This window comes from Chiloscyllium punctatum, chromosome 30, assembly GCF_047496795.1.
Source record: "Chiloscyllium punctatum isolate Juve2018m chromosome 30, sChiPun1.3, whole genome shotgun sequence".
NCBI lineage: Eukaryota > Metazoa > Chordata > Chondrichthyes > Orectolobiformes > Hemiscylliidae > Chiloscyllium > Chiloscyllium punctatum.
Window position 1 is genome coordinate 33364632 of NC_092768.1, and position 23896 is coordinate 33388527.

At 45.9% G+C, this 23896-nt stretch overlaps 1 protein-coding gene across 2 annotated transcripts in view; it reads right to left on the reverse strand.

Annotated features, from left to right (window-relative positions):
* LOC140455402 (complement C4-A-like) overlaps positions 1–23896 on the reverse strand; it is a 150301-nt gene that overhangs the window by 86724 nt on the left and 39681 nt on the right. For both annotated transcript variants that reach the window (XM_072550220.1, XM_072550221.1), the window contains 5 exons: positions 17349–17420; positions 11129–11320; positions 9114–9228; positions 5204–5274; positions 3054–3193 (listed from right to left, as the gene is read on the reverse strand). In XM_072550220.1, coding sequence (XP_072406321.1) covers positions 3054–3193; positions 5204–5274; positions 9114–9228; positions 11129–11320; positions 17349–17420 — 590 coding nt within the window. The remainder of the gene's footprint in view (positions 1–3053; positions 3194–5203; positions 5275–9113; positions 9229–11128; positions 11321–17348; positions 17421–23896) is intronic.

Genomic DNA, 23896 nt, shown 5'->3' on the forward strand with positions numbered 1-23896 from the left:
AAGGAATGCTAGCCCAAAAAAAAAAAAAAGAGAAAGAAAAAAAAAGGAAAAAAAAAAAAAAAAAAAAAAAAAAATATAAACAGGGGATGCACTCCCTTTTTGATTTTCTCAGAAACCTTCTCCTCTGCTTTTGGCTGCACTTCAGTCCCACGCTCCTGATCTTCGGGCACCCGGTACGGAGGAGGGAGGGCAGGTCCGAGGACCTCCTCGTGGGTCTGCTCCTGGGCCTGGCCAAACTGGCCATCAACAGGTCCAGGCAGCGGGCCGTGGAGGGGGTCGTTAGGGCCGACTGCCTGCCCCTCTTCCGGGGTTATGTTAGAGCCCGGGTGTCCTTGGAGAAGGAGCACGCGGTGTCCGCCGACACCCTGGAGTCGTTCAGGGAGAGGTGGGCGCCGCAGGGAGTGGAGTGCATCATTTCTCCCTCCAACTCTATTTTGATTTGATCCCTACCCTCCCCTTCACTGTTTTGCTCACACAGCATTGCCCTGTGGTTTGAAGGGCAGTGCTTGTCACTGGCCACTCGGGTGTTTTTTCTATCTTCCTGGTGGTGGAAATTGAATAAAGATTTGTGCACTTTGTGTCTTTTCACTGTGTCTCACACCTGCACACACACACCATGGGTGCTGGGGAAAAAAATAAGCACTACCGCACTTAGGCGGTAGTGTGGGGGTTAAATTTAAAAAAAAAAAAAAAAAAAAAAGATAATAATAAAAAAAAAAAAAAAATATAAACAGGGGATGCACTCCCTTTTTGATTTTCTCAGAAACCTTCTCCTCTGCTTTTGGCTGCACTTCAGTCCCACGCTCCTGATCTTCGGGCACCCGGTACGGAGGAGGGAGGGCAGGTCCGAGGACCTCCTCGTGGGTCTGCTCCTGGGCCTGGCCAAACTGGCCATCAACAGGTCCAGGCAGCGGGCCGTGGAGGGGGTCGTTAGGGCCGACTGCCTGCCCCTCTTCCGCGGTTACATTAGAGCCCGGGTGTCCTTGGAGAAGGAGCACGCGGTGTCCACCAACACCCTGGAGTCGTTCAGGGAGAGGTGGGCACCGCAGGGAGTGGAGTGCATTATTTCCCCTCCAACTCTATTTTGATTTAGTCCCTACCCTCCCTTTCACTGTTTTGATCACTCAGCATTGCCCTTTGATGTGAAGGGCAGTGCTTGTCACTGGCTACTCGGGTGTCTTTCCTATCTTCCTGGTGTTGGAAATTGAATAAAGATTCGTGCACCTTGTGTCTCTCACTGTCTCTCACACCTACACACACACACCATGGGTGCTGGGGAAAAAAAATAGTAAGAACTACCGCAGTTAGGCGGTAGTATGGGGGTTACCCATCCACAAGACATACTAATCAGACTGCCCTCGGCTAACCTTCCTGCAGGAAGAAAGCCTCATCTTCCACCTCGGAACACTTCAACCCCAGGGCATCAAGTGGACTTCAACAGTTTCCTCATTTCCCCTCCCCCCACCTCACCCCAGTTCCAAACTTCCAGCTCAGCACTGTCCCCATGTCTTGTCTTACCTGCCTATCTCCTTTTCCACCTATCCACTCCACCCTCCCCCACCCCCCCCGACCTATCACCTTCATCCCCTCCCCCACTCACCTATTGTACTCTATGCTACTTTCTCCCCACCCCCACCCTCCTCTCACTTATCTCTCTACCCTTCAGGCTCTCTGCCTGTATTCCTGATGAAGGGCTTTTGCCCTAAAAGGTTAATTTTACTGCTCCTCAGATACTGTGCTCTTCCAGCACCACTAATCCAGAATCTGGTTTCCAGCATCTGCAGTCATTGTTTTTACCTTGCTGGCATAGATTGGCTGACTGGCAGAAGGCAGAGAGTAGGGTTGAAGGGCTGTTTTTCAGGATGGCAGCTGGTGATTTGCGTGGGGGTCAGTGCGGGGACCACAACTATTCACATTATACATTCACGATCTCGACGGAGGAGCTGAGGGCGTTGTTGCTATGTTCACAGGTGACGCAAAGGTCAGGGAAGGGGCAGGTAGTGTGAGGAAGCAGGAGGGGGCCTGCAGAAGAACTTGGACAGGCTAGGGGAGTGGGCAAAGCATTGGCAGATGGAATACAATGTGGGAAAGTGTGAGGTTATTCACTTTGGTCAGCAGAGTAGAGGTGCATGCTATTTTCAAAATGGGGAAAGGCTTAGGAAATCAAAAGCACAAAGGGACCTGGGAACCCTTGTTCTTAATTCTCTTCAGGTTAACATGCATGTTCAGTAGGCAGGTAGGAAATGTAATGTTAACATTCATTTCAAAAGAACTGGAATACAAGGGCAGGGATGTACTGCTGAGGCTGGATAAGGCTCTGGTCAGAGTGCATTTGGAATATTGTGAGCAGTTTTGGGCGCTGTATCTAAGGAACAATGCTCTGGCCTTGGAGGGGGCTGAGAGGATGTTTACAAGAATAATCCCAGGGATGAAGGGTTTGTCATATAAGGAGTGGTTGAAGAATCTGGATCTGTAATCAGTAGAGTTTAGAAGGATGAGGGGGGAATCTAATTGAAACTTACAAAATACTGAGAAAAAGGAGAAAGTGAGGACTGCATGGGCTAGAGCTCTGAGTCAAGACTGTAGTGCTGGAAAAGCACAGCAAGTCAGGCTGCATCCAAGGAACAGAAGACTTGACGTTTCTGGACATTTCCTGATAAAGGGCTATGCCCGAAACGTCAATTCTCCTGTTCCTCAGATGTTGCCTGACCTGCCGTGCTTTTCCAACACCACTCGGATAGAATGGATGTGGAGAAGATGTTTCCACCTGTAGGAGAGACTATAACCCAAGGGCACAGCCTCAGAGTGAAGGGATGAGATGAGGAAGATATTCTTCAATAGAGAGTGGTGAATCTGTGGAAATCATTGCTGCCGTGCACTGCAGAGGTCAAGTCATTGAGTTTAAGCCAGAGATAGACAAGTTCTTGATCATCAAGGGGATCAAGGGTAACAGGGAGAAGGCAGGAAAATGGGGTTGAGAAACATATCAGCAGTGACTGAATGGTCTAATTGTGCTCCTATATCTTATAGTCTTATTTAGTTTAAAATAGTACCTGAATTTTTTCATAGTGGTAATTGTACAATACCGCCCTCACTTCCAGTTGCTCATTTCTTTTGACTGAATACGGTAGCCGCAAAGATATGAAGAAAACTTTGAAAACCTTTATTGTCTTTGGCTCCGCAACACAAAAACCTGAAGGTAACAAAAAGAAGTTACATGAATTATTGAATATGCATGTATGTCTCATGGCCTCAAAATCACACGTTCCTAAAATAATCTTACTAGAATTACATTGTTCTTAACGAAGCACCATTTAAATTTTTGCTTTGGAAGGAGTAAGAATCTCTCAATGCATTTAACTGATGCTTGAATTTTGCAGCACCTTAATTTTGCCTATCAATATTTTGCGCATTCCAAAAAACAGAGGATTGATATCATGCTCCTTTTGTATCAAGGATGGGGATGCACACATATAAACTAGAGGTGAGAGCATTCAGCCTCAGTATAAACTAACTGCAGATAGACTGAAGAGAAGGTAAATGGAAGATAAAATCCCTACAGTGTGGAACCAGGCCATTCAGCCTATCAAGCCCTCACCCACCCCTCCAAATAGCATCTCACTCAGAGCCTATCCCTGTAACCCTGCATTTCTCATGGCCAATCCATCAAGCCTGTACATCCTTGGACACTACAGTGCAATTGAGCATGGCCAATCCACCGACTGTGCACAGTATTGGACTGTGGGAGGAAACCAGCGCACTCAGAGGGAACCCATACGGATACGGGGAGAATATGCAAACTCCGCACTGACAATCACCAGACGGTGTGGAAATGAACCCAGGTCCCTGGCGCTGTGAGGCAGCAGTGCTAACCACTGAGCCATCATGCAACGTTGAACCACCCATATCTCTTGCCTTATCATGCAGGATTAATCTATACTCCAAAATGTTGTATCTCACACTACTTCTCATGTTATATAATATTAACTTATATTTTAGCTATTTTTATTTCAAATATATACTTTATTCATTAAAAAAATCCTCCTATACAGGGGCAGCTCAGTTTTCGAGCACTGCTGCCTCACAGAATCAGGGTCCCGGGTTCGATTCCACACTCAGGTCACTGTCTGTGTGGAGTTTGCACGTTCTCCCCGTGTCTGCATAGATTTCCTCCGGGTGCTCTGGTTTCCTCCCACAGTCCAATGATGTGCAGGTGAGGGTGGATTGGCCATGGGAAAAGGAGGATTAAAGGGGTCGGATGGGGGTGTGGATCTGGGTGGGATGCTTTTCAGGGGATCGGTGTGGACTTGATAGGCCGAATGGCCTATTTCCACATGATAAGATTCCATGATGCATGCATATTCACGCAAACAATTTCGTTCTGTACAGTAGCCTACAGAGAAACAAACATTGGAGTTTGATTTTATCCAACAAACAAACCAAAGATATTTCTTACTAGCACAAGACTATATTTACATATATTTGAGGCACCAGGAAGGTCTGATAATTGAACAGACCCCCATTTACCTTCAGCAGGAAGACCCCAGATGGTGGTCTTTCCCCACTGCCCCTCGGCAGCAGCTGCCCCAAGCTTTAATGTGTCCCTCAGCACGTAGTTCTGGACCTTGGAATGTGCCGGTCTACAACACTCGGTCAGGATCAACTCCTTCCTCTGGAAGGCCAATAAGTTTCGGACAGACCAAAGTGCACCTTTCACCGAGGTAATGGTCTTCCAGGCGCAGTCGATGTTTGTCTCGATGTGTGTCTCGGGGAACAGCCCGTAGACACGGTGTCACGGAGCTGTTCGGGACGAACCTCGACATAAACCACTGCATCTCCCTCCAGACTCCCTTTACAAAGGCACGCTCCAGAGGGAGATGTCTGACAGTCTGTACCCACTCTTCCACAGTGAGGCCAGGGTGTGATCGCACGGAGAGTCTGGGCGTACGTGAAGTATCGAATGGGTAGTGCCCTTCTCACCACCAGCCAAGTGATGTCTTGGTGCTTGTTAGAAAGGCCTGGTGATGAGGCATTCTGTCAAATGATTTTGACAGTCTGTTTATAATTAACAACTGGTTCACAGAAGATGCAAAAGTATTGTTGTACTATACACTGAGAGTAGTTGGAAACACTTATAGTAAGAAATTTAATTTAATGCCACGATCATCTCATAAATTAATGTCAGTGCGGGCAAGTGTCTCACCTTTATTGTTAAACATGCCAACTGCCTGAACTTCCCACGTTGTTATTGAATCGGGGAGGACAACAGTAAACCTGGAACCAATAAGAATAAGGCTGAGAAGATGAACTCATCCTAAAGAAACCATAACCCCTTTCTTTCTGTAAGTCACCATTCCAATGTTAGTCAGCACTTTTCATTTCCAAATCTTTCAGCCTGTTGGTACCTTCCACATGTATGAACTCCTTCCAAGTGGGACACCCCAGCCCTACTAAAGTTGTGAAACCTCCCTTGATACTGATATAATGTTGCACGTTTGACCTTTTTAACTTATCTTCAGCTTTTGGGACATTTCCTCGTACCATCCACTGTCTCAATTGAGTGGGGTCTGCACTCATCTCTCTGCATCTTTACCTCTTCAATTGATTCAATGGGAGGTGGTGGTATAGTGGCGATGTGCCTGGGCTAATCCTCCAGAACTACAGGGACATGAGTTTGAATCCCACCATGAAAATGGTGAAATGTTGGTGGCAAAACGTTTAGCCTTGCTGCCTCACAGTATAAAGGTCATGGGATCGGTTCCACTCCTGGTTGACAGTCTGTGTGGTGTTTGCACATTCTCCCTGCATCTGTGTGGGTTTCCTCTGTGTGCTCAGGTTTCCTCCCACAGTTGAAAAGTGTGGTGCTGGAAAAGCACAGCAGGCCAGGCAGCATCTGAGGAGCAGGCGAATCGACGTTTCGGGCATAAGCCCTTCTTCAGGAATCGCTTATGCCCGAAACGTCGATTCTCCTGCTCCTCGGATGCTGCCTGGCCTGCTGTGTTTTTCCAGCACCACACTTTTCAACTCTGGTCTCCAGCATCTGCAGTCCTCATTTTCTCCTAGTTTCCTCCCACTGTCCACAGTTGTGCCAGCGGTTAGTTGGGTTGGCCATGGGAAATATTGCCCAGTAGTGTTCAGGGACGTGCAGGCTAGGTAGGTCAGCCATTGTTAATGAGGAGTTAGGGAAATGGAATAGGTTCTCTTTGGAGGATCAGTGCAGAATTGATGGGCTAAATAGTCTGTATTTGCACTGTAGGGATTCAGTGAACTGAAACTGTATCACGACTTGGTTCACTTCCAGCACCATCACTATTATTCTGCTGCCTTCCAAGCATATAACCTTGGTCATCTCCCATTTGACATCCGCCCAAAACAGAACATCAGTTTTACAGTTAATCTGACAACCAAGGCACCACTGAGACACTTTAGTAGCACTGTGTATAAAGCAAGAGATGCTCTACAGCAACTCACCACAGCTCTTTGGACAGCGTCTTCCAAAATCGCTACCTCCACCATCTAGAAGGACAAAGGCAAACAGGGACATTGGAAGACCACCCCTGCAAATTCCGCTCAGAGCCAATCACCATCCCAACTTGGAAATATACTGTCTCTCCTTCGTTGTCGCTAGGTCAAAATTCCACAACTGTCAAGGTAATAGCACTGTGGGCCTTTTTTATCCCCCAGGTACCACAGAGATTCAGAAAGGCAGCTCACTGCCACCTTCTGAGGAACTGTTCAGAATGGGCAATATATGCTGGCCCAGCCAACAATGCTGAGGGGGTGTCAGTGAGTAACAAACTGAAGGGCCTCAAGTTCACACATGTGCAGTGGCAGCTGGTATGAAGAGGCAAGGATAGAGCAGGGAAACTGTTCTTCAGACGGGAGTCGACTGCAATTGATGGAACAAATATATAGTTGAGAACTCATCTCAGGGTTACTTGCAACTATGGTCAAAACAGAACATAGGAGCAAGAGAAGACCATTTCGCTCTTCAAGCGTTCTCCGCCATTCTTTATGACCATGACTGAACATCCAACTCAACAGCCTGTTTCCTTTTACAGCCCCCTATCATATCCTATATCAGGTAATCCTGATAACCCTTTAGCCCCAGCCGCTATATTGATCTCCCTCAAGAAATTAGACATTTTGGCCTTAACTCCTCTCTGTGATAGTGAATTTACATGCTCTGTGTGAAGAAATTTTGCATCATGTCAGTCCTAAATAGTCTACACCATCGGCTCAAACTGTGTCCCCTGCTTGATCTAAAACTGTTGCTATTGAGATTGATGAGCTAGGTGGTTATGAAGGGATATGTTTCAGAGCTGAAAGCAGTAACTCCTGTCTGATCCCTCCTTTCCTTTTCCCTCAGTGTACTGAGGGCGTCACGTGCTGACCACTTCCTGATGGACTTGTGGTCAAAGGTGCTTTCCTTTGCAAATTTCTCCACGAAGGTCAGGAGATACAGAACGGTTCAACTACTTGGCGTTTGCGTGTCGAGGGTCTGTGCACAACTTGATGCAGCCACACACAAAGATGGCCGTCAGAGAGAGGGGTGGCATTCGGTACTTCCGTTCACCACTCCCTCATCCATTCCCCCCCCACACGCCCCCCTCCCCCCCCACCCATCAACCACCTTATCCCGAGGTTTGTACATGTCCATTTTAGACCTACAAATGTAATGGAAGAGGTTCAAGTGTTTGGGTCAGACCTACAACACATAATGACAACTGAGAGAGTGCCTCCCATCTGATGACCAGGTTTTTACCTGCAGTGGAGAAGGAGCAGTGTTCCCAAAAGGAGCGGTTTTGCATCAGCTTGGTGATGAACTCCTCCCAAGATTTTGCACACACCCCCAGCCCCTCTGAACCATATTCCTAGCACCTTCAGGTAATCTGTCCTGACAGTGAGGGGGATAAAGGATTGTTTGGCTCAGTTCCCACAGAGCACGGCTTCACCCTTGCCTCAATTCACCCTGGCTCCCAAGGCCAGTTTGAACTGGTCACAGATGCTCATGATGGCAAATCTGACAGAGAACAGCGTCATCATCCACGTACAGGTAGGCTTTGACCTGCTGGCCTCCACTGCCTGGAATAGTCACCCCTCTCAGGCTCATATCCTTTCTGATGGACTCAGCAAAAAGCTCTACACAGCACGCACACAAAAGGCAGGAGAGAATGGACAGCCCTGGCCAGTGCATCAGTGGTCACGCATCTGGGTGAGTGGGAGATGGTAAGAGGATGAGGACATTGAGGCGAAAGGATGTCTTAACCTCCTTTTAAAATAATATTTGACTGCCTTTTGGTAATATAACTGAGGAGGATGTCTTTTATACAACATGTTCGTTAGCAAGGCACATTGCAGTGTGAAAAGTTAGTACTCATAAAAAACATTTCCACTGTATAAAGAATCATACAGTCCCTACGGTGTGGAAACAGGCCATTAGGCCCAACAAATCCACACTGACCCTCCGAATAGTATCCCACCCAGATCCATTTCTCTACCCTCCTAATTTACATTTCTGCTGACTAATGCAGAGTTGAGGAGTGTGGTGCTGGAAAAGCACAGCCAATCAGGCAGCATCCCAGGAGCAGGAGAGTCGGCATTTCAGGTATAAGCCCTTTACCAGGAATGCTTTTGCCCGAAATGTTGACTCTCCTGCTCCTTGGATGCTGCCTGACCGGCTGTGCTTTACCAGCACCACACTCCTCAACTCTGATCGCCAGCATCTGCAGTCCCCACTTTCCCTGACTAATGCACCTTGCCTACAGATCCCTGAACACTATGGGCAATTTAGCATGGCCAATTCTCCTAACTTACACTGAAGCAAGTCAAAACATGGGATGCGTGACGCAATTAGAAACTTGCAAAGACCTAAATAAACAGCCACCCAAATCACATGATGTATTTTACCAGCAGCTCAGTGGATAAATTGTCCACTGTGGGTCAACATTAAAATGAGCCTAATTGAATTTAGTTATGAGAACAGTCATGCTCATGTGCACAATGGGTTATTCAGTTGAAATCTCTTGCGATGAACCAACTTCAAAAAACAACACACCGCCATTGTTTCGGAGAAGTTTGGCATATCTTGCTGGAGATTATGTTACACTTACTGGTTCTCTCCTGCAGATCTATTATAATATGTTTTCCAGTGCCAACTCTTTGGAAAAGCGCTGCGAATCTGGACACTGTACTCATCAAAGACGTCATCCTCATCATCTCCCAACTCTAAAGAAGAACAGACAGTTTAGTGGGAACAGGAACTCAGGACAGACGCCTTCAAATGTGCTGACTGTTACACTGCACGTCTGATGCCCGGGTTCACCGAAATTGAGAACATAACTCATGACATGCAAACAACATTGTGCCACTTTTACCTTGAGCCATTCCGGTCTCCTGCAACTGCAATATTTTCATTGACCAGTTTTCAGGACCAGTGAGCTTGTTGAGAGATAATTATGATTTTAGTAAGGAATCCCCACTCAATCAAATGGTTATACCTCCTGTACCGCATTTCCTACACTCGCAGCAGTTTCCCCACAGAGATTCTTTTGATTCCCACTGATTAGAGACTTGGGAGAGTGCCTCAACACCATAACTTGGATGAAGCGAGGAATCACTGAAGACAATGCAATGGACAGAGCAGCTGGTCATGTTCGAGTCTGTGGCAGATGCTGAGGGAACCAACAGGAAGAACACATCACTTGACCAAGTGATGGTATCATCATGAGCGTGCCCATTGCCCAGTTCTTATAGAGAAGTTCCCTATTCACTTTGAGGATCTTTGCCATCATACTGTGTGTGGCTAACCACTGTGCCAAATGGAATTTATACCAGGTAGATCCAACAATTCCAAACTGGGCTCCCATGTGAGCCATCAGCTGCCATTGGAACTACATTCAACAACAGTCTCTAATCTCATGGTCAACATAGCCCTCACTCTAACATTTCCATCAAGCCCGAAGACCAGTTCCAGTTCAATGAACTGTATGGGAAGACATACCTGAGACAAGCACAAGGCATGCTGAAAAATGAGATGTAAAGCACAGGATTACTACTTGGTGGAAGCAGCACGCAGTGGTGGAAAGGAGTAAATTATCCCACAACCATGGGATCAGATCAAAGCTCTGCAGTCCTGTCACCGCCATTGCTGAATACCCCACTATCGTGAGGGATTCCCAAATCTTTGAATAGTTGGTGGAGTATATAGAAAGACTGGTCAGTTCAATACTACCTAGTTTGTGAAGCTGACAAGATGAAGGTGAGAGGTTTACTCATCTCCCACGCCCCTCCCCTAACCCCGCTCCGTACTCTTGACTCATTCACCACAACACACTGCATTCCTCTGTGATTATCCTGGAATTTGCAAAATGTTCATTGAGTGAGAGAGAGAGATGCACAGCGCGGAAACTCATCCAGGCTAACCAGATATCCCAACCTAATCAAGTCCCATTTTCCAGCACTTGGCCCCCATATTCCTCTAAAGTCTTCCTAATCATATATCCATCCAGATGCCTTTTAAATACTTTAATTGTACCAGCCTCCACCATTTCCTCTGGCAGCTCACGCACTACCCTCTGCGTGAAAATGTTGCCCCTTCAACCCCTTTAAATCTTACCCCTCTCACCCTAAACCTATACCCTCTAGTTTTGGACTCATCCCCCCTGGGGAAAAGACCTTGCTGATTTACCCTGTCCATACCCCTCATTATTTTCTAAATCTTTATAAGGTCACCCCTCAGCCTCCGATGCTCTGGGAAAATGGCCCCAGTCTATTCAGCCTCTCTCTATAGCTCAAAACCTCCAAACTCAGCATTTGGTAATTGATCAGCTCCATTGATGTTTCTATTTCAGTGGATTACACAGTGATCAGTTCTCTGAGCTGAGGATAGGTTGTTCATATGGGATGAGCCTGCCAGAGGAAGTGGTGGAGGCTAGTACAATTACAACATCTAAAAGGCATTTTGATAGGTATATGAATAGGAAGGGTTTGGAGGGATATTGGCCCGGTGCTGGAAGGTGGGACTAGATTGGATTGGGATATCTGGTCAGCACGGACGGGTTGGATCAAAGGGTCTGTTTCCATGCAATACATCTCTATGACTCTGTGACTCTAAGTGAACACTTACGTCTTCCAATTGTATCGAGCTTCTGCGATTGGTTCTTCCTTGCTTCCATGCCAAAGTCACAGCAAGTGAGGAAAACCTTTCGGCATTCATTGTCCTTGATACGAAATGCCCGATCTTTACAGCTACGTTTCATTGGAATTATTGTTAATCCATCCATGCAGCATTTCCTCAGATTGTCGGTGTAGTGGCTTACTGGAATATAAATCACAGCAAACAAGTCGGTCAATTAGGCAGCATTCAGCAACATGTTCTGTATTTTGAATTGCAGACAATATGAGGTTGCAATTTGTTATGATCCCAGCTGATGGGTAAACCTGGACAAGCCAAATCCCGGAATGAAGCCTGGGTTGATAGATCAAACATTTAGTCCATGGTAAGTCTATTAGCATGATGGTTAGTCACAGAAAGTATCTACAAGAGGCTGTTGCTTAACAATAGAACATAAGCTTATTGCACACAAGGAGAAAAGCACATGCAAAGCTATGTACATGTGTGCACTATACGTATACCAAAGTTGAAAAAAAACTAACTCAAACAGCAAAACAAAATTGGAGTCTGTTTCCCAGCATCATCTATTACAGATACTCAATCCTACAAAATTATCTTTCCTATGTCCATTTGCAGTTTCTGTTTCTAGTCTAATGGCCTAAGCTTTCTCGCTTTGAACAACTCGACATTTTGTAACCACACTCTCTTGACTTGGAATCATCACAGAATGGACCAAAATGGATTTTCCCCTATACATTTCAATTCAAATTCCAAAAACGACACTGGTGTATTATTTCATCACAAATCAGAATGCAACAGAAGCTTTGAAGACATTGCTGCTAGCCCTAGGCCTTGTGCCTGAATATAAAAATTAAACAAATAGCCTAGTAATTTGGGAGCCGGGTTTAATGCTCACTCCTGGTGACATTGAAAGGGAATCTTGTGACTTTTGTGGGAGAGTCTAAGAGTCTAAGACTGCATTATCTCACAATAAGGGTCCACCTGTGAAGACAGACTCCCTTCTCTGTGAGGGTTGTGAATCTGTAGAATTATTTAATAAAGTGTGCTGCAGAAACTGCATCATTGAGTATATTCAAGGCCGAGAGAGACGGGTTTTTAATCAATAAGGAAATCAAGGGTTATGGAGAAAAGGCAAGACAGTGGAATTCATCATGGAATGGCCGAGCAGACTTGATGGGCTGAATGACCTTCCTCAGCTCCTATTCCTTATGGTATTATCAATGCAGAATCATTGCACCTTTTCTGTAGAAAGTACCAAATCCTTTATTTTTAGTGCCTCCCATTCCAAATGGGCTTCGATTCTCCTTTCAATTAACAGTCTTTTCACTGAGGTCGAGGACAACAGATTTCACCATGACAGCAAATTGATCAGACTTGAATTATACGGTTGCTCAGTGGTGAGCCTTGTTATCTCCCAGGCCAGGGACCTGAGCTCGATTCCACCCTTGGGCAACTTGTCTGTGTGGAGTTTGCACATTCTCCCTGTGTCTGCGTGAGATTCCTTCCACAGTCCAAAGGTGTGCAGGTTAGCCCATGCTAAATTGCCCACAGTTTCCAAGGATGTGTGGGTTAGCAATAGGAAATTTGGGGGTTATGGGGATAGGGGTTGGTTCAGGCTTGCACTGGAGTGATCCTGTGATCATATCCAATTAGAGATCTGACTCGGTGTTGCTCATGAGGTCTTAATCTATCTAACAAACGAACAGTGGTCTCATGAGCTTTGCAACACTTCTTTAATGTATTGGAGAGTAATGTCACACATGTTTCAGACTCTGGAAACATTTAAGTGTATTGTGCCATGACACCAGTGTGTGCAAGGATACTTAGATGAAAACGCTTTGATTGTCATTTTAGTGAACTCAACCTCAAGATGTTTCAATATCCTGAGTGCTGAGTGAAGTCTATTGGTATCAGGATGAAGCGGAAATGTAGTCTTTCATTCATCCAAGGTGCATAGTTGTTTGAAGGTGGAGTCACAGGTAGACAGACGAAGAAGGTGTTTGGCACGCTTAATTGAGGGCAGAAGTTGTGAATGTAATGCCTGCACAGGATGTTGGTGAGAATACTTTTGGAATACTGCATTCAATTCTATTCACCCTGCTATAGGAAGGAGGTTGTGAAACTTGAAACAGTTCTGAAAAGATTTACAAGGATGTTGCCAGGATTTGAGGGATTGAGCTACAGGGAGAGGCTGAATAGGCTGGGGCTGTTTTCCTTGGAGTATTGGAGGCTGAGTTGTAATCTTATGGAAGTTCATAAAATCATGAGGGGCATGGATAGGGTGAATAGCCAAGGTCTTTTTTCCCAGAGTGGGGGAGTCCAGGACTAAAAGGCACAGGTTTAAAGTGAGAGGGGAAAGATTTAAAAGGGACCTAAGGGGCAACTTTTTCACACAGAGGGTGGTACGTGTAGGGAATGAGCTGCCAGAGGAAGTGGTGGAGGCTGGTACAATAACAGCATTTAAAAGGCATCTGGGTGGGTATATGAATAGGAAGGGTTTAGAGGGATATGGGCTCGGTGCTGGCAAATGGGACTAGATTAGGTTAGGTATCTGGTCAGCATGGGCAAGTTGGACCCAAGAGTCTGTTTCCCTGCTGTACAGCTCTTTGATTCTATAACTTTACGAGTGCAAATCGAAGGAGATATCCTGGAAATTTCCAATGATCTTGTGGAGGAGAGCAGTTCAGCTGGCTCTAGCTTAGTTTCACTTTGTCTGTCTGAATAACACTGGAACTGAAACTTTCAGCCTCTTCTCTGATGTAAATCGCAAGAGATAGAGTTGGCAAGTTGATAGTGCCTGATTTGCGCTGTCACTGAAAGTCAAACATATTATCCCACTTGCTGTCACTGTGCAATATTTACAAAGTATTTCAACTGGAAGGTTGCATAAAATACAAATAGGGAGAATGTGAGGGCTCCAGATGCTGGAGATCAGAGTCGAGAGTGTGGTGCTGGAAAAGTACAGCCTGTCAGGCAGCATCCCAGGAGCAGGGGAATCAGGCATAAGTTCTTCATCAAGAATGAGGCTTGTGGGACAAGGATGTGGATAGATAAATAGGAGGGGGTGGGCTATGGGGAGGGGAAGGTAGCTAGGAATGTGATATGTAGATGAAGGTGGGGGCAATGTTGATAGGTTGGAGAGGAAGGTGGAACAGATAGGTGGGAAGGAGGATGAACAGGTTCGAGAGAATGGTGCCGAGTTGTGAGGTTGGGGCAGGGATAAGGTGGGGGGAACGGAAATGAGGAAACTGGTGAAATCCATATTGATTCTGTGTGGTTGGAGGTTTGCAAGGTGGAAACTGAGGAATTCATCTCCAGGCGTCGGGTGTTAAGGGTGTGGTGATGGAGGAGGCCAAAGACCTGCATGTCCTTGGAGGAATGGGAGAGGGAGCTAAAATGTTCAGTTACAGGGTGGTGGGGTTTGTTGGTACATGTATCCAGAGATGTTCTCTAAAACAATCTGCATTGGGCATCCTGTCTCCCCAATGTAGAGGAGACCACATCGGGTGCAATGGATGCAGAAGATGATGTGCAGGTAAGTGCAGGTAAATCTCTGACTCGATATGGAAGGATACTTAGGGGCCTTTGACGGAGGTAAGGGGGTAGGTGTGGGTGCAGGTTTTGCAATTCTGTGGTGGCTGGGGAAGGTGCCAGGAGTGGACTGTGGGTTGGTGTAGGGCATAGACCTGACAAGGGAGTGACAGAGGGAATGGTCTCTCTGGAATGCAGATAGAGGTAGGGAGAGAAATATAGCTCTGGCTGTGGAGTCGGTTTGTAGGTGGCGGAAATGTTGGAGGACGATGCAATGTATATGGAGGTTGGTTGGGTGGAAGGTCAGGATCGGGGATGGGGGTGGGTTCTGTCCTTGTTGCAGTTTGAGGGGTGGGGTTCATGCGCAGAGGTGTGGGAAGTGGATGAGATGCGCTGGAGGGCATTGTCAACCACATGGAGGAGAAATGGCGGTCTTTGAAGAAGGAGACTATCTAGTGCATTCTATAGTGGAACTGGTCCTCCTGGGAGCAAATGTGGCAGAGGCTGAGGATTTGGAAATAAAGGATAGCATTTTTACAGGAGGAACAGGGGGAGGAGGAGTAGTCCAGGCAGCTGTGGGAGTTGGTGGGTTTGCAGAAGATGTCAGTGTTGAGCTGGTCACCATTGATGAAGATGGAGAGGTCCAGGAAGGTGAGGGTCTGAGATGGTCCAGCTGAACTTGAGGTCAGGGTGGAAGATGTTGGTGAAGTTGATGAACTGTTCAACCTCCTCGTGTGAGCATGAGGTGGCACTGACACAGTCATAACTGTAGTGGAGGAAAATAGGAAATGGTGCCATTGTAGTTGTGGAAGATGGACTGTTCCATGTACCCAATGAAAAGACAGGCATAGCTGGTGCCCATGCAGGTGCCCATGGCTACCCCTTTAGTCTGGAGGAAATGCATGGATTGGAAGGAGAAATTGTTGAGAGTGAGGACCAGTTCATCCAATCAATGAGTGTGTCAGTGGAGGGATACTGACTCAGTCAGCGTGAGAGGAAGAAACAGAGGACTTGGAGGCCTTTGGCATGGCGGATTACTGTGTACAGGGACTGGTGAAGATAAGGCAATAGGTGTCAGGGAAACGAAAGTCCTGGAGGAGGTGAAGGGCGAGTATGGTGTCCTGAAATTAGGTGAGGAGTTCCTGGACTAAGGGGGACAAGATGGTGTCAAGGTATGCGGAGATACATTTGGTGGGACAGGAGCAGGCTGAGTCAGTGCGTCGACTGGGGAAGTCAGGTTTGTGGATTTTGGGTAGGACGTAGAATTTGGTGGTGCAGGGGTTCATGGATGATGACGTTGAAGGCTGTGCATGGGAGATCCCTAGAGGTGATGAGGTTGTGCACACAGTCTCGGAGATGATGGTTTGGTGATGCGAGGTAAGATCATGGTCTAGGGGGTAGTAGGAGGAGGTGTGTGTGAGTTGGCACTTGGCTTCAGCAGCGTAGAGGTCAGTGCACCAAACTATCATTGCATTCCCCCCTGTCTGCAGGTTCGCTGGTGAAGTTGGGGCTGGAGCAAAGGGAGTGGAGGGCTGCAAGTTGCAAGGGTGAGAGGTTGGAGTGGGTGAGGGAGGTGGACAGGTTGATGTGGTCAATGTCATGGCGACAGTTGGAAATGAAGAGATTGGAGGCGGGAGAAGGGGTCCTCGGACAGTCAAATACAAGCAGTTAAATGTTTATGTGCTAAGATTGCTGCAGATTGAATATCATCTGAATATTGATCTGGGGCAAACTGACTGGTATCAAACTGGTCACCCATTATGCACCATCTTACCATTATACTTCTCGCAAATTAATAGAAGGGGATATACAAACTTCGGAAACATGAGCAGGAGTTGGCCCTTCGAGCCTGCTCCATCATTCAACATGAGCATGGCTGACAATCCTATTCAGTACCCTGTTCCCACTTTCACCCCATATCCTTTGATCCCTTTATCCATAAGATTAGATTCCCTACAGCACGGAAACAGGTCCTTCGGCTGAACAAATCCACACCAACCCTCCGAGGAGTAACCCACCCAGACACGTTTCCCTACATTTATCCATGACTAATGCACTTCACACTCTGGACAATTTACCCTGGCCAATTCACCTGGCCTGCACATCTTTGGACTGTGGGAGGAAACTGAAGCACCCGGAGGAAACCCACGGTGATACAAGGAGAACGTGCAAACTCCACACAGACAGTCACCCAAGGCTGAGATCAACCCCAGCTCCCTGGCGCTGTGAGGAAGCAGTGCTAACCACTGAGCCACTGAGCTACCTTAGTGCCACCCCAGGAACTATAAGGACTACATCTAACTCCTTCTTGAAAGCATTTAATGTTTTGGACTCAACCACTTTCTATAGTAGCAAACTCCACTGGGTCAACACTCTCTGGGCGAAGTAATTTCTCCTAATCTCAGTTGTAAATGGTCTACCCTACAATCCTAGACTGTGATGCCTGGTTCTGGAGTCCTCGGTCAGTGGGAACATACATAATGTGTAGCAATTCACCAAGAGTTGCTTTTCATCTGTTTTTGCCATCTATTGTTAAAACAAATCCATCTCCAATGATGTTTCACTCAAAGGTTCAGTGTGCTTCAGCTTCTAAGCTAAAACCTACATACATTCCATAGCAAACCTGCTCTTAAATGTTTCTTTTAAATTTCATATGTTGAAAATATAAGTGCATTCTTACATTTTCCCATGTACTGTTGTTGAATGTTCAATGACCTTTTCTTCCTTTCGTTATCTTTTTTGCAGGAATACCCTGGAAGGATTAATGAAAAAATAAAGGAGACATCATCTGAATAGCTCATGTTGGTAGTGACCGCAGATGCGACATTAAAAAGAAATATTAATATTTGTAACCCAGTTGTGAAATAAGACACCTTTTCGACTCATGGTGCATATGAGTATCTCTCATATCAGCTTATCAATCCCAGTCAGCATCTGGGGAGAGACAATGGTTACCTGCTTCGTTCCTCAGCTACATTCACTGAGAATGAGATGAAAATATAGTTCTTAGACTGAAAGGTTTTGGGGGGAGCGGGGAGGTGGGTGGGAAGTGGGAAGAGGGTGCTGAGTAGGATGATCAGCCATGATTGTATTGAATGGTGGAGCGGGTTCAAAGGGCAGTGGAATCCTCCCCGAATAGGTCAGCCGGAAAGGTTACATCAACGAAGAGTTGCTCAAATTCCTTCATCTCTGACACTCCAGTCATAAAGGCTGTCTCGTCTCCTCTTCACTGACCCCTGACCCTGTGAACCACTCAAACCTGAGATTGACAACCATCAGTTTCCTCCCTGGGGCAAGGCAGCTCACTCCTCTCCATGACAGACTCTTCTCTGGATCATATCCCAGCCAATTCCTCCCCGATCTGATATCACCCCTTGCCCTGCCAGACACCTCTGCTCCTAATCTATCCTCAGCTGACTCCTCCTATCATCTTTATGCCCAAATAGACCCCTCCTGACATCAATCCTCTACACCTGATTCAATGTGATCAGCCTCCACCCCTTCCCTGCCCGCTTACCCCAAGTTAATCTCCCTGGTGCTATTCACTCCATCCCCCCCACCCCACTACTCCAGCAAGCTGCCCTATCTACTCTGCCAGCTCGCATCCTATCCAATTTGCCTCCTTATGTATCCTGTTGTCCTATCTACCTTTTCCAGCCTCCCCATCTTGCTACCTCACCCACCATGCCATCCAACTGGTATTACCACACTCTCTGGCATGGCATCATCCCACCCTTTCCTGCAGTACTCCACCCAACAGACCAGACACTGACACCCACCTGGCCACAGTTACCCCTTTGTCACCCTGTTCCCTTACCAACTTGCTCTCCCTCCCCGTTCCTTGCATCCATACCCACTTGTCTGAATCACGTCTGCTTACCAACACATTGAACACAGTAGGCAGATGTTTGGCCAAGCCAGCCCATGCGTCTCCTTAAAAGAATGAGCTATTCGTCCTGAGACCATAGGAACAGGAAGAGGCCATTCAGCCCCTCGGGCCTATTCCAGTGTTTAATGGGATCATGGTTAATGCAATATTCCTTCCCTGCCCCTTTGCCCCTAACCCTTGATTACCCTCCTGGTCAAGAATCTATGTAACTTGGCCTTTAATACACACAAGGACTCTGTCCCCACTGCTCTCTGTGGCAAATACTCACAGCGCTCTGTTTGCTTTCTTCCTTGCAAGTTGTCTTTTATCACAGATATGTGTGCACTTCCCATTTAAAATTTAAATGCAATAAAAATACAATACCCTTTCAGTCAATGCATCCAAAATCGTGACAACTTATGATTATCAGAAAATTCTCTCCATACCAGTGCTCTCACATTGTGCTGCTCATCCTTTAGCAAACTTCTCAAACCTGTACTTTTTGGTTCCCAGACAAAAAACCTTCTGTTATTGCTTTGTTTCTCACCATCTAGGGAGGCATAGTGGCTCAGTGGTCAGCACTGCTGCCTCCCAGTGCCAGGGACCTGGGTTCGATTCCAGCCTCGAGCAGCTGTCTGTGTGGAGTTTGTACATTCTCCCTGTGTTTCCTCTGGGTGCTCCGGTTTCCCCCCCCCTTGGTCCAAACATATGCTGGTTAGGGTGGATTGGCGATGCTAAATTGCCCATAGTGTCCAGGGACCTGTAAGCAGAGTGGATTGGCCATGGGAAATATGAGGATGGGGTAGTTCTGAACAGGATGCTCTTTGGAGGGTCAGTGTAGACTTAATGGGCTGAATAGCCTCCATCTGTTCTATGGGGATTCTATGATCTACTGCGAACATAGCCTTTATTAGAAAATGCATACTTTGTAAAGATTGGAAGGGAAGACTGGTCCTATTGGCGGCAGTGTCAAGAATTGGAAGGGAAATGGCAGAAGAGCCTATCTATGGTTGCCGATGAATAAGAAAACAAAATATCTTGGTATGGTAAGTGGCTTGAATTGGAAGATATCCCCTGCGAGTGGGGTTAAGGCAGAGACAACCTTTGCTGGAGAATCCCTGACTACATGTTGGAACACTGGAAGGCCGTTCAGCCCATTGAGTCTGCTTCACCATTCAATGGTTGATATGATCATCCTTAGCTCTGCTTGCCCAGCGTTTCTCCAAAGGCCTCAATTTCCCTACTGGTTAGAAATCTATCTCAGGCTTCAATCTACTTCATGTCCCAACCTCAATAACTCTCTGCATTAAAGAATTCCACAGGTCCACCACCCTTACCTCTGTCTTAACATCAAAGAATCCTGCCAGCCCAGATATAATCTGTACCGACTTCTTCTGTCAGGCAGAAGATACAGAAGCTTAAATTCATGCATCATCAGGTTCAAGAACAGCTTCTTCCCTGCTGTCATTAGGCTTCTGAATGGACCTCTCAAATTTCAAATGTAATGTTGATATTGCACTACCTCTGTGGCCATAACTTTATATTCCTCACTGTGTTCAATCAGAGAATCCCCAGTGTGGGGGAAAGCCATTTGGCCTAATGAGTCCAAACTAACCCTCTGAACAGCATTCCACTCAGATCCACCTCCCCCAGTCCAGCCCTGTAACCCTGTCTTCTGCATGGTTAACTCACCTAGCCTGCACATCCCTGGACACTATGAGACAATTTAGCATGGCCAGTCCACCTAATCCGCCCATCTTTGGACTGTGGGAGGAAACCAGAGCAAATTGGCATGTGGAGAATGGACAAACTCCACTCAGACAATTGTCATAGGGTGGAACCGAATGTGGGTCCTTGGTGCTCTGATGTAGTTGTGCTTATCACTGAGCCACTGTGCCACCCAGAGTTGTATCAGCTGTGCTATTGTGTATTATTCCTGCTGTTTCATAACTTTTTTCCAACTGGGGGAGGGGGGGGGAATAGGGTGACAGAAACAAATGGGAAGGGAGGGACTGCAGAGTTTTGGATGATTTCCATTCTCTCAAATGTCAAGGTCTCATCGCATGGTGGAGACTTTGAGTCAAAGCAATTGGAGTCCCTCAAAGGACTGGGTGTGTCCTTATGAACTGGAGTTACGGTTGGTGAAATTTCACTTAAAGGAGCAGAAGTGGGTGCAAAGAAGATTTTATGGATTCTAAAGTCAGCAAATAAGAGGTCATCATTAAGGGGTGATCAAACATAGGCTTAATGTGGGAATCCAGTATGAATGGCCTTCTGTCCAAGGTACTCCCATGGATAAAGACAAAACAATTTGTATGGCCATTGCTTTTACTTACAGCACAGCATGGGGAATTGTAATATTCTCACGGTGTTGGTGCTGACCACCCCTCGATTCAGGAACAGACCATTCAGCCCTTCAAGCCTGCTCCACCATTCAATAAGGTCACAACTGAGCCAGTTCTGTTTCAATGTTTCAATTTGATTACCTCTCATTCTTCTGAACTCCAATGGATGCAGACTCAATGTTTTCAACCCTTCATCACCAGATAAGCCCTTTAACCTAGAAGTGAGTTGAATGAACGTTCCCCTCGTTCAACTAAGAAGACTTAGAGTGTACACTATATTCTCCTATCAGTACTGCCCTGTAAAAGCGCAGTAAAGCTTGTTCACTGGAACATTGCATTCCCCATACAGCAAACAATGTGCTATTTCCCTTTCTAAGCACTTGCTGCATTGCATAATAATACACATTCCAGGACACACAGATCATTCTATTACCAACCGTCTGAAGTTCTGCAACCCTTCTCTACTTAAATATGATTTGGAGATTCTGATGTTGGACTGGGGTGGACAAAGTTAAAAATCACACAACACCAGGTTATCGTCTAACACCTGATGAAGGAGCAGCGCTCCGAAAGCTAGTGCTTCCAATTAAAACAGGTTGGACTATAACTTGCTGTTGTGTGATTTTTAATTCCATTTAAGTAAGCTACTTTTGTAGTTTTCTCACCAAACTATGGTTAAGTTCGTACTTTCCATCCATCAAATGTTTGACCACTTACTCACTTAATTTATCTATATCTCTTTGTAGATTCTCTACCTGTTTTCACAACCTAGTTTCATAAAAGGTTTTATGTCATTACATGGCGTCATACATTGATTTGCTTCTTACAATTTATTAATGTAGGTTATGAAGAGAGGAAATAGAAACTGAAATAGACCCTTTGGTTCATCGAACCTACTCCACCATTCAATAAGATCATGGCTGTTCTGTCTCTGTTTCAAATTCCACATTTCCAACTGCCCCAGGTACTTTCAATTCCTTTTAGCAAGGGAATCTTTTTTACTTCACTCTTACTTTGTCTTATGAAGAAAGGGAGCCAGGGTTTTTCTCATTGGAGCGTAGAAGAGTGAGAATTGACCTGATAGAAGTTCACAAGATGATGAAATGCATAGACAGAGTAGACCACCAAAGACTTTTTTTCCCAGGATGGAATGGTTACCACGAGGGGGCATAATTTTAAGGTGACTGGAGGAAGGTTTAGGGTAGATGTCAGAGGTAGATTCTTTACACAGAGTGTGGTGGGTGTATGGAACGCACTGCCAGTGGTGATAGTAGAGTCAGAGACATTAAGGACATTTAAGTGACTCTTGGACAGGCACATGGAAGATAGTACAATGAAGAGTGTATAGGTTAGTTTGACATTAGAGTCGGATAAAAGATCAGTATAACATCGAGGGCCGAAGGGCCTGTACTGTGGTGTACTGTTCTATGTTTTATGTTTGAAATCACGGTATGATCTTTGCGTGTTTTGATCTGCCTGCACTGCACACAAAACAAAACTTTTCATTGTACTTCATCATGTTTGACAATAATAAATCAAGTCAAATCAAAAAGGTGACCTCTTACACTGAGATTCCACCCTCTGGTCTGAAACTGACCCATAAGAGATAAAAACCTCTCCAAATCTACCCTGTCAAACTCCCTAATCATCTCAAACATTTCAATAAGATCTTCCCTCAATCTTCTAAACACCTAAGAGTACAATCCTAAACTCGGTAAAAAACATGTGTTGTGAATTAGATAGTAAAGAGAGGAGGGGTGAATAGGGGATGAGCTGGGCCGATCTAGCAGTGGGCTGACATGGAGGCAATGGGTGAAATGGCCTCCTTCTACGCTACAACCTGCATCTATTCCATGACTCATAAATAATCCTGGTAAATCTGATCCTGAAAGGGACAATCTCAGTTTCTCTATGCACTTGGAACAGTTGGTCTTGAGAATTCTTGTACTGCTGTCCAAGGTCTCCTCTGTATTCTCTCTAACACTTTAGCATCTTTGCAAGGGCGTAGTGACCAGAATTCTAGCTGAGACTTTCAGAATCGCTTTGTCACTGATTCTGAGGCATATGAGCCAACCTGGGGTTTCTCCTCCAGGCGTCCACTTGCATAGCAAGGATTTAAATGATCTGATTTTGTTTTACAATGACAGATCAAGTTGTCTTGCTCCACGCCACACCTGCAAATGTTTGCGTAATGAGTCTTAAATCTTCAACCATGGATTTCCAACCAAAGTAAATCTGTGGGAAGATTAGAACATAGAACATAGAACAATACAGCGCAGAACAAGCCCTTTGGCACTTGATGTTCCATTGACCTGTGAACTATTCTCAGCTCATTCCCCCTACACTACCCCATCATGGTCCATGTGCTTATACAAAGATTGTTTAAAACTCACTAGGTGGCTGAGTTAACTTCATTGGCAGGTAGGACATTCCATTCCCTTACGACTGTCTGAGTAAAGAACCTGCCTCTGACATGTGTCTTAAATCTATCACCCCTCAATGTGTAGTTCTGCCCCCTCATATAAGCTGACGTCATCATCCTAGGAAAAAGACTCTCACTGTCTACCTTATCTAATCCTCTGACCATCTTGTATGTCTCTACCAAATCCCCTCTTAGCCTTCTTTTTTCCAATGAGAACAGACCCAAGTCTCTCAGCCTTTCCCCATAAGATCTTCTCTCCAGACCAGGCAACATCCTGGTAAATCTCCTCTGCACCTTTTCCAATCCTTCCACATCCTTCCCGAAATATGGCGACCAGAATGGCACACAATATTCCAAGTGTGGCCGTATTAGCGTTTTGTATCGTTGCAGCATGATATTGCGGTTCCGGAACTCAATCCCTCTACCAATGGAACCTAACTCTCTTAACAACGCTATCATCCTGGGTGGCAACTTTCAGGGATCTATGCACATGGACTCCAAGATCCCTCTGCACATTCACACTAGAATAGAATCTTTCCATTGATCCAATACTCTGCCATCCTGTTGTTCTTCCCAAAGTTCATCACTTAAAA